Genomic DNA, 10,631 nt, shown 5'->3' with positions numbered 1-10,631 from the left:
GTGCCTATTGTATTATCTTGGAGAAGCTGCTGGAGAATGAAGAGACCCAGATCAATGGGTTCTGCATCATTGAGAACTTCAAGGGCTTCACCATGCAGCAGGCATCAGGGATCAAACCCTCTGAGCTCAAGAAGATGGTGGACATGCTGCAGGTGAGGTGGCAAAGTCTGCACCCAGCAGGGGCAGAGGGGACCCTGGGGAAGCAGGGAGCTCAGAAAAGGGAGGCAGCAGGGCTAGCAGGGTTTGGGATTGCCACCGTGCTGGAACAATGAGAAAGCATCATGGAGAGGCCGTTCCCCATCACCCTCTCCCAGCCTTGCCAGCTAATTGGCTTAACCCTGCAAAATTTTCCCCACCCCATCTCCCTGCCTTCTCAAATGTCTGACCAGAAGCAGTGCTACCAACTCCTTGCAGCATCCATGGGCATGGCCTGGAGGGCTTTCCTCATGATCCTCTCAGCTCAGCCTGGTCCAGGCTGAATGGAGACTCACAGGCATTCCAGGACCAAATGCCAAAGACACTCAGCTCTTCCCAGGGAAGGTCCTTCTCATGGGGTGGGAGCAGCGAGCTGTCTGGGAGGTTCTTCAGCTCCCTGGTACTCCTGAGGTGGGGATGTTTGATCCTTTGGGTCAGAAGAGAAAAGGGCCATCAAATAGAGAAGGGGACATGGAGCAAGGAGAGCTGTAGCACTGCTGGTGTATCCATTGCTGCCCGCTCAGATCTGAGCAAAGGTAAGATCACCATCTGTAACCATCTGTGTCTGGGTTTGGGATCCCAGGACTCCTTCCCAGCACGGTTCAAGGCCGTCCACTTCATCCACCAGCCTTGGTACTTCACCACCACCTACAACGTGGTCAAACCGTTCCTGAAGAGCAAACTGCTGGAGAGGGTGAGTGTGGGAAAGGGACCTGCAGGCAAAAGCACCTCCTTGGGTGAAACAGCAGCTGGAAAGAGCTGTCCTGTTCCTCTGCTGAGGGTCACTCCCATCTCCCCCAGGTCTTTGTGCACGGTGAGGAGCTGGAATCCTTCTACCAGGAGATCGATGCTGACATCTTGCCAGCAGACTTTGGTGGCAACCTGCCCAAGTACGATGGCAAAGCAACTGCAGAGAAGCTCTTTGGGCCTCGCATCGAGTCTGAGGACACAGCTCTCTAAAGCAGGAGCCTGCTGCTCTCCCCTGTACCACAGCACCAGAGGTGGCCCTCTAACCCCAGCCACCTCCCTCCTGTAGCATTGGTTGAGTGACTGCTCGTGCTGAAGCAGCCTGGGTGCGTTGCTCCATGCCTGTCCCTCCTGTCCCCACTCCAGGCAGAGGGCTGTCCCTCCCAGGAACAGCATCCTTCCCTTCAGAGGTGGTGGAGAAAGGAGGCCACCAGCCCTCTCCCACAGCCTTTCCTGGAGCTGCAAGGGGAGGACAGGAGAGTGTCTGCTCTGGGAAGGGAGGGCTACAGTGAGGCAGAAATAAAGTGTTTAAAGCAGAGCTCTGGTGCCTCATGGTGAGGAACAGGGGCACAGCTTTTTGGGTGCTGGCTGTGTTGGTGGTTCTAAGGAGACCAGGAGTGCCAGTGTTTGACAGGAGACTCCTGTCCCCTCATCACTGACTGCACCTTGGCACCAAGACCAAGGCACTGCCCATCTCCATCCTCCCTGCATTCCAGATCAAGTCCCTTTCTTGCCCAAAAAAGGGACCCCCGTTCCTCATTATCTGCTCTAACCAGGGAAGAGAAACAGATGCAAACAAAAACCCAACCAGGGTCCCAGGTGGAGCTGTCTCTGCCTAATTCCTGCTTGGGCAGGGAGGAGAACAGAACCTGCAGGAGCCTTTGGGAGTAGGAGATGGATTTCAATCACAAAACAATTGAAAGACAAGCAGAATGTACCCTCCTAAGTCCTTCAAAAGCCTCAGCACAGTTGTTTCTCCTAGCAGGGCACTGTGAAAGGGAGCTCATTCAGGGAAGCCCCATCAAAAGTCACCATGGAGGGCAAAGGATGGTACCTGTGCAGCAAACAAGCTGCACCTGACACTACTTACAGCTTGCTCAGGTGGGGAGGAAGGAGGCATAAATAGCAGTCCCAGTCTAGAGAGTCTGTTCTAGTTCATGAACCAGGCATCTCCTCCAAAGAGCCAACTGAACACCCATTCCCAGACCATCTCCTCCCTTGGCCAGCAGCAGGGCTCAGAGAGGAACAAGCTCCTGGTCTCTGCCCAGGTTACCTTCTCCCTGAGCCTGGTCCCACAGTGGGTCCTGTCCCCCCTCCCAGCCCCACCCGGGTTCTTTTCATCAGCCAGATCAGCCCCCCCACCCAGAGCTGGCCGAGGTGGAGGGTGCTGACAAGAGCCACATTCAGCACTGGCTCAGGCTCAAACCAAACAGGACAGGGCCTGTCTGTGGTTGGATGTTTGCTCCAGCCTCGGCTGCTTGGTGAGTCCATGCATGGAGAGTCCCAAAGCCTGAGGCTGTGCCAACCTTGTGCAAGAGTCCAGAGACAGAGCAAAAGGCACTTCTCCACCTCTTTTGGCTCTTTTCTGTACCTGGAGCCATCCCAAGGAAACCACGTGTGACAACACTGCAAGCATCAGGCCAGTGCAAACACAACAGCACAGCTTGCCTGGGAGGCAGAGCAACTGCAGCTTGTGGAAACAGAACAAGGGGAAAAAACTCATCCACAGAGACAGGAGTATCACATTGCTGCCTCTGGGGTTTGGACTGGGACAGTCACAGCCCTTGGGAGGTGCCTGTGGCTGCTCACCACTCCTGTGACAAATTGTCAGCCAGGAGCTTGCTGTGATGGGGAGACGGAGAGCAGCACAGAGAGCTGGGAGCTGAGTGACTGAGCAAGGCAGGAAGGAGCTCTGAAGTGGACCTAACAGCTAATTCACAATGGCCAATAAATTACAGATGAAGGCCATTGCGTCCCACAGAGCACCCAGTCCAGCTGCCCTAGCAGGGCACCAGCCCCAGCTCCCCTCCACAACTCCCTCCCTTGGGCTGTAGGCAATAAATCACACAGTGGAGAGTTGTTAGGGCAGGTGAGCAGTGCTTTGGTACACCCCAGGCTCGCAGATCTCACTGTCCTGGCCAGAGGTGCTGGTTTGTGTTTCTTCTGCCAGCAGCTGCAAGAGCAGGCAATGCACTTGTTCTCACATAGGGAAAAGTAACAGATGTTCTACTCCAGTGGCCAAAATACCTCTTTTTCAGTAGCTTCATGGCAGATGTGTTTTTTTAAGCCGATGCTGCACCCATTCTCCACCAGAGTGGCATCAAAGACCTCTTCTTGGCCAGAAGACAAAAAGCAACCAGGAAAGGCTTGAGCACCACTTGTATCACCTTCCCCCCAGCCAGCTCCCCAAGCTGGGCCTCAGGGAAGACTGAGAGCCTCTGCCAACATATGGAACTTCACACACAGGCACTAGCTGGGGCACTGACTTCAATAAGTCCTTTATTTTTAAATAAAGAAACCCCACTGAATCAAAGATAACAAAATTACATTTTGTTTTGCAATGACTTCCATTTTACACCACACAAGAACAAAAATTAAAGAAAAAAATCAAAGACAGTTTTATATATATTTATATATAATTTTAAAGGTAAACATCAGCAGATATAGAAAAATTGCATTGCTAGTTGCAAATCATCTCCCCTGCAGCTCTCAGCTCCAGAGAATCTGACTCAGAACATGGCAGCAGGGAGGGTGTTTCAATATACAGGCTTCTTCAGGGCAGCATTTAGAGATAGTTACAGAATAAAATTTTGCCAAATTGAAAATATTTTCATAGTCAACTGCTCACCAAGACCACTGGAAGTCACTCTGCCTGTTCTAACACAGCTGCATGAGAAAAACAAGGGCACAGGTCTCCTCTTCCCAAGCTCTTTACACACCTTTTTGGCTAGGAACTTTCAGAGAAAGAGGTTATGCTTTCTAAGGAAGAATGGCTAGAGATCTGTCACTGGAAATTACAGTCAAGCTATCATGTAACAATGAGACAATATGCCCCTTTGGAAAGCTGTTGACTTGGGCAAAGCAGTAGGATTTGGTTATAACAAATACAAATGGGGTTTTTTGGCTTTTTAAAAATTTTATTTTAAAGACTTTCCAGTTGGCAGGGACCATGAGATGGCTCAACATCCCAGCAGAACTATAGTGGAGATCCAAGAAGAAAACTGTCTGTCTCCTCTCTGGTCATGCAAGAACTTTGATTACAATGGGAGCTTGTCAGCCAGACCAAAGCAAAGGGGCTTTGTGCCACCTTGTGCAGATGTTCAGGGTAACTCCAGAACCTTTCCAGCACAGCATGGAAAGCTGGCAACTGCTTTGACTCATTGATGGCACTTGTGCCTAAGCTCCCCTGACAGCTGAGGAGGTCCAGGCCAGTGTCACTGCCACTGCCAGTGAGAGGAGGGTACAGGAACAGGGCACCCTCCCTTGGGCTGGTGCTGCTCTGAGGCATTCTAAGCTTGGAGAAAAATCACAAAGTCCTCACACCAAGAAGGGCTGTTTGCTTTTCACCTAGAAGCCATGGAAGAGACACTGCTTTGAGTCACTGTAGCTCCAGCACCTTGCCAAATGAACCAACCCACAGAAGGGATACAGACATGGAGTATGACTCAAGGCAGAAACAAGATGTTCTTTACAAGTGACTTACACAGGCAGCACAAGGCTTAGGCCTTCTCTGGTCTCACAAAAAAAGATTGAAGAATTTCATTAAGCTCCAGACAAGCATAGCATTTCCAGAAAAACCTGGAAGCAATCCAGGTGACTAAACTGGCAATTAAGTCCTGAAGATGGTACTCTCTGCTCTTTCCTTTGAGATGTAGCCACTTGAGCAATTTACCTCCAGCTATGCTGCTGGAGTGTTAACAGACAAAAACTTTGGGATTGCAGGATAACAAGTCACACATTAAGCAAAGCAAACCCTGCTTCTATGACTCAGTTCCTACTGCTAAAGGAGCAGAGAGTTGAAAGTGATCCACTGATTATATACATCGTTATTTTCAGCCTTGAAACTGACTGCAGCCAGTTGTAGGCTGCCCACAAAGGTCCTTTAAGTCAGCACTCAATTGTGCCATGTGCATCACCGGTGTGCCTCAGTGTCTGAAAATTCATTCACCAAAAAGCAAAGCCCCAGAAGCTCTGACAGAGCTGTTACTGAAGTCTCTAGATATGCTGATGTCAGGGGAGGAGGAGGAAAAGGGCAAGGCACCACGTGTCAAAGGGCTGTGGTCTAGGAACTTGTGACAGACCCAGGACAGATGACACACAGGTAGCTTGGCTAAATTCAGTACTGGAGTTAATAGTTCCCAACATTTTTACTTAATGCCCTGTCTTTGTAACCCATACCTTCATAAACAGGAACTGCAGAAAAACACTCAGGAAAAGGATTGCAAGGAAGTTCACTGTTTGCTTTTACAGTGCAACTACAACACTGCCAGACCCACTTGAAAACACCTTGATTTAGAACAAAGGGACAATTAAAAATGCTGGCAGAGCTCATGTAGTGGAAGCTGAAGTTCCTTGTGCTCAGTCAGAGCAAGTCTGAGCTGCTTATTTACCATCTTCAGATAGCTCCAGAAAAATGGTAAAGGTGATGGTTGGACCAGCCTAACCATCAAAGAGTAATTGTTCTGCAACTTGCTGTCTGATTGAGAGGGTCCTCAGGGCTCATGTTCAAGTGCTACTTACATTCAGTGATGGGGAAGGTGTGTTTACCATGAGACTACTCATGGAAGAGATCTCCTAATGATTTTTCTAATCCCAGTTTGAAACTAAGCAGAGCACATGTCAGATTCACCAGGCTGTAATCTTGAACTGCTCTATCAGACCACACTGCAATGATCTACAAGTGCACACTTCAGCAGCCTCATGTGTTTGGACAAGAGATGAAAGACTTCACCTCTAAGACTGAAAAATTCAGACTGCATTTAAGGCTGGGTTCACTGGGCAAATAAAGACCACCTGCCCACATAACAAGAGTAGTATTGCCTTATTTTGGGAGATAAGAGTATTTCAGATGAGGACTGGACAAAGTCTGACTGCTGCTGCAAGTCTGACTACAACTCTTGCTTTGAAGGAAGCATCAAATTTGTTGAGATGGAGAGAACAGGTTTTTTTCTACACTGCTTCCACCTACAGGTTTAAGCTGAAGCTCAAGCTCCAGAAACCTTGCACAAAAAAGCCACAACAAAAGCTGTCCTTCACCAAATAAGCCAGACTCAGTCAATTCACAAGTGATTTGAACAGTTTTAGATTCAAGTGCAAAACCAGGGCAAAGGAGCAAGACAGAGACCCACAGTACTTCTGTAGTGGAGAATTTCAGAAAGTCCACAGCACTGGCACTTCTGAAGGCTTGGGCTGTGGGGTAGGAAGGAGTACTCCTCAGAAAGGCTCTCCAAGTTTAAAGAAAAATCTCTACTTGATTAGACAAAGCCACAGGTCCTGCTGCTTTGAGAACTGTCCAGCTGCTCACCTCATTTTGGGAGACTTTGACACCTAAATTTATACTGTAGCTATTTGATATGTACATGTGTTGTTTACACTCCACTTCTGCTGAAGCAAGGAGATATTTAAGTCATACCCAATGAATATTACATGAACATTACTTAAGCAAAAAAACCCTGAAATGTCTTTTATGACATACTTTAGTGATGCAGTATGAATAAGAACATAACAACACAGAGACAAGATATCCATCAGCTAAGAATATCCTTGCTAACTGATGCCCTAAAATAGTTCTTAAGGAACAGCCACAAGCACAGCCAAATCTTGCTGTAGCTTTACTTAGTTTCATCTTCTCTTTGAAGAAAAAAAGAAGCCCAGATTTACTGACTAGGAGAATGTGCAGACATCCACAGTTCATCGTGGATCACAGGCCAAGGTGTTTGACCTAAGGCAAATGAAAGGAATTTCCTGATATGACAATGCATCTGCTACAATAGTTAATTATTGCTTTATTAAAATGAAACCCCACCTACTCAACCTGCTGAAGTTCAGGGACAGGGCAGTCCAGGAGGCTTGTTCCCCAGGTTTGTTGTTACCAGACTGAAGACTTGCAGCTTGTTTCACCCTTAAGCTATAAATTAAAGTGCCTGGAACACAGACCAAGGCTGAAGCAATAAAGTGCTGATGAGGGAAGTTGTGACAGGAAAAGAACTTCACTGACACTGTGCTAAAGAAACCCTATGGATGGATTAATGACCCTACAATACTGAGAGAACAAACAGTAAGGGAAAAAAAATATTTTTACCACTAGTTTCAGTCTCCAGATTGTCACAGGACAACTTTCCTTTAATAACTACTTTGGCACAGACCATAGCTGCCACTTGAGGGAAAAGCACAGGTGAGTAGCCAGCTTTCCTGCAAACAGCCTTCACACTTCACTTTGCACATTAAAACTAGAAGGGGATGTCTGGTTGTGGAAAAAAAATTCTAGTGAGAAAGAGCCCAGTGTCTTACTGGAGCCAGTAATCCTACAGATTACACAGATCTGGAAGTAGTCAGCCATGAAAAGATGTCGTTTCAGTTGCACAGGGCTGGGAACACCAGTTCCACATCAACTGTAAGGCAACTCACATGTCTCAAACCCACCTGATGCTCTGAAAGCTAATGGGAAGAATTTTGGTATTATTTACCCTGACATAAGGGGAGAAAATCTAAACAGATACACCCTACCCCCCACCAATTAATCCCTAAGAGAGTACAACAGCTCTCCATAAAATAATCTTTCAAGCAAATTGAGCTCACAGAAAAAATCCTGCAGATTCTTAATCATGGGTTTCCATTTGGAAGCTAGAGCCAGCCTTAAAAAGACCCAGGTCAAACAAAGAATCCAGTACTGAAAAGATAACAGTATTTAAAAAGAGGCAAAGGTGACAAGAAGGTGACTGATCAGGTCCTGAAGTGAGAACATGTTTACACAGAAACATTAACTGGCATTACCAGGCTGCAGCTTTTCTCTACTTGGAGATGCAGCACAAAGCCACCCCAATCCACTCACAGCTCAAGCATGGAAAAGTTGAATATTTTTAAAGTGATTCACCTGTGCAAGTGCATTCCCAGGTACTAAAATGTTTCCCTTGAGATGGTGCAAAGCTGACACTACACTTGCAGTCAAGCACCTGTTTTTCCAAGCCACACTGTAGTGGCTTACAGGCTGAACCACTCACTGGCTTGTGGCTTGGTACAGGGATTTTCCAGCACCCAGAGAGAGAAGAGAGCCACAGTTATCCCATCATCTACACCTACACAAATGCTGCAGATCAAGTTTTTGACCAGCAGGTAAAGAGATTTTGACATGTGAAATTTCTGCTATATTAAAGCAAGCAGTCTTTAGCTCAGTAGCCCTGGAACAAGCTGCAGACAGCAACCCAATTCTTCAAGCAGAGCAGTAAATTACAAATCCATGTGACTGGATATCCAAAGAGGCTCTGACCAGATGTTAACCTCTGCTTTAACTCAGTTTTGGAAAAACACATGGTGATCAAACCCCAGCCATAGGATATCAAAGAGAATGGAAACCTGAAGCAGCAGGTGCGGGAGCAAGATGTTCCCAAACAGAGATTTACTGAAGTGATCCAGAGTCTTTGGGTCGATTACTCCTGGCCAGACACAGCCTGCTCAGCATCTGAGCAGTGAGGCTTTGTCTTCTCCCACTGGCAGATGGCGTTGGCATACTGCACCACGAGCTTATCCATCCAGGTAAGAGGTTCTGGGAACAGCACAGACCCCTCAAAAAATCCCAGGTGGCCTCCGTGAAGGGGCAGCACGTGCATGACATTCTCTTTTTTCTCTGTAAAAGAAAAAGAGGCAGAAAGTTCCAGGATAACATCTTCAAGCTGAGAATGAAAGCATCTTGAGTTGCCAGGACAAAGGCTGCCCAAGAGATGCTGCTGACTGGGCCCTAACAGCAATAATAATAATAATAATAAAAATAATAATTAAAAATATTGCTGTAAGAATGCTCATTCTTTAACAAATGAACACCTTTAACTCACATTCCCTGGAACTAGGACTATTTGCATCATGTCAAGCTGCACCAAGCTCTGACAGTGCATCAGCCATCTTGTTGCATGGACAGTGAAAAACTCTGTGCTTGCTTCTGTCTGAAAGCAGCTGGGAATAAATTCTCTGCTCACAACCTCTGACCAGGAAAAGAATGAACCCTGCTTCCCTCCCTGTGCACCCACTCTTTGTGTGATGAAGCAGCAGCAGCCCCCTCTTTCAAGCTTCTAAGTGTAACAGGTGCCTGAAAGGACTGAAGTTTCTCCTGCTCAGGATTAGCCTTGTTAGTTCTAGCAATTGGTGACTTAAAGAGGCTTAGCACACCTCCCACAGCATTACAGATGTAAGGAGGCAAGTCGAGCTGCTTTGAAATCAGGAATTGTGATGTGGTAAGCAAGCTGTAAGTACACAAATATGTCCAGCTGGAGGAGGCTGTTTCAGCATACCTGAAAGAGCTCTTGGAATTGATAGAAGACTCTCATGAACAAGAGGGTCATCAGCAGCATTAACCAACAGAAGAGGAACATGGATCTACATCAGGAAACACGACATGAAATGAAGAAACCAAACCAGAATGAGGTTAGTATTTGAATGTTAATCTACCAACTGTAAAAGTATGTTAGCATAATTCAATTAAGATCTCTTATTTCAGAGTTAATTTTTTCCTCTAAGAGGCAGAGAGCAAATAGACTGAGTCCCCATTCTTAGAACTGAAATAACCACACCCTTTTTTCACTCTGCATTGCTTTGCACATCAGGCAGCTATTGCCAGCTCTGTTATGGACACCTTGGTTAAAGTCCAGGAAACTCCCTTGGAACATCTCCATTCTCTGGTTCAGTAGAAAATGGAGGAACTGATCTCAATTACACTTTGGCAAAACTTTGCTCAAGCATCTGCCTGTCAGTGTCCTGAGTCTCCTCCATAGAATCCAGTAAGCCTTTCTTCCTTGGAGGTGCAGGCTCCATGCAGGCACCCATTTCCCATTGTATCCTCACACACTCAGAGCAGTTCAGCTGAATGTGTGGCTTTGTCTCCATCTCTTGGGTGCTATCACCTGCCAGAGTTATATGCACTTAAGAACCCAAATAATTTAGCCCCAGTGTAAGAGGTAGCAAGATCTGAAATCCCACTCCAATATACTGTGCCTGATTATTTCTGAAAATCCCAGCTAAGACATCTGCAGGTATCAACAAAAGGAACCACAGAGTATTTTCCCTCAAGTGCAAGAGCAGCCTGCTGCAAGAGCTTACCCTGTGCAAGTAATGCAGGCAACTTTCCTCTTCATAGTACTCCTTCAGTGAGCTGTAGCCATGGAATTTCCTGAAATAGAGCAGATTGTCATTAATATCACCTATTTCAGCCATGTCACTATGACTTTTAAGTAAGGACACATATGCAGAAACAGGAATGATGACTCAATTTTCATAGACAATTTTTTTAATACCCGGTCTCTTTGCAAAACCCTTTGGCAGCACATGGCTTGATGGTTTCTGTGCCTTCTCAAATACTCTGAGAGCATGGGCAAGTCAAACATGCAAACTGAAGACCAGCAGCCCTCGGGGTGTTTCTTTTAAAACACCCCACTTCACTTAATTGTACATGTGAATGAAAGAAAGTTAGGATCTTGTTCATC

The 10,631-nt window shown here is 46.6% G+C and overlaps 2 protein-coding genes across 3 annotated transcripts in view; one reads left to right on the top strand and one right to left on the bottom strand.

Annotated features, from left to right (window-relative positions):
* Window positions 1-1,480, top strand: part of RLBP1 (retinaldehyde binding protein 1) — a 7,483-nt gene extending 6,003 nt beyond the window's left edge. Inside the window, exons 7-9 of one of the 2 annotated variants that reach the window (XM_031055960.1) lie at window positions 1-152; window positions 824-889; window positions 997-1,480. The exon at window positions 1-152 is cut by the window's left edge and continues 1 nt beyond it. In XM_031055960.1, coding sequence (XP_030911820.1) covers window positions 1-152; window positions 824-889; window positions 997-1,155 — 377 coding nt within the window. In that variant the 3' untranslated portion in view covers window positions 1,156-1,480. Of the gene's footprint in view, window positions 153-778; window positions 890-996 lie in introns of both variants that reach the window. The other variant, XM_031055959.1, reaches the window with a different exon arrangement.
* A 1,932-nt stretch (window positions 1,481-3,412) lies between these two features.
* ABHD2 (abhydrolase domain containing 2) overlaps window positions 3,413-10,631 on the bottom strand; it is a 26,938-nt gene continuing 19,719 nt past the window's right edge. Inside the window, exons 8-10 of the mRNA XM_031055929.1 lie at window positions 10,249-10,318; window positions 9,444-9,528; window positions 3,413-8,785 (exon numbers count right to left, since the gene is read on the bottom strand). Coding sequence (XP_030911789.1) covers window positions 8,589-8,785; window positions 9,444-9,528; window positions 10,249-10,318 — 352 coding nt within the window. The 3' untranslated portion in view covers window positions 3,413-8,588. The remainder of the gene's footprint in view (window positions 8,786-9,443; window positions 9,529-10,248; window positions 10,319-10,631) is intronic.

This window comes from Geospiza fortis, unplaced genomic scaffold (genome assembly GCF_000277835.1).
Source record: "Geospiza fortis unplaced genomic scaffold, GeoFor_1.0 scaffold171, whole genome shotgun sequence".
Classification (NCBI taxonomy): domain Eukaryota; kingdom Metazoa; phylum Chordata; class Aves; order Passeriformes; family Thraupidae; genus Geospiza; species Geospiza fortis.
The sequence above is the reverse complement of the archived record's forward strand: the minus strand, read 5'-3'. Positions and strand labels throughout refer to the sequence as shown.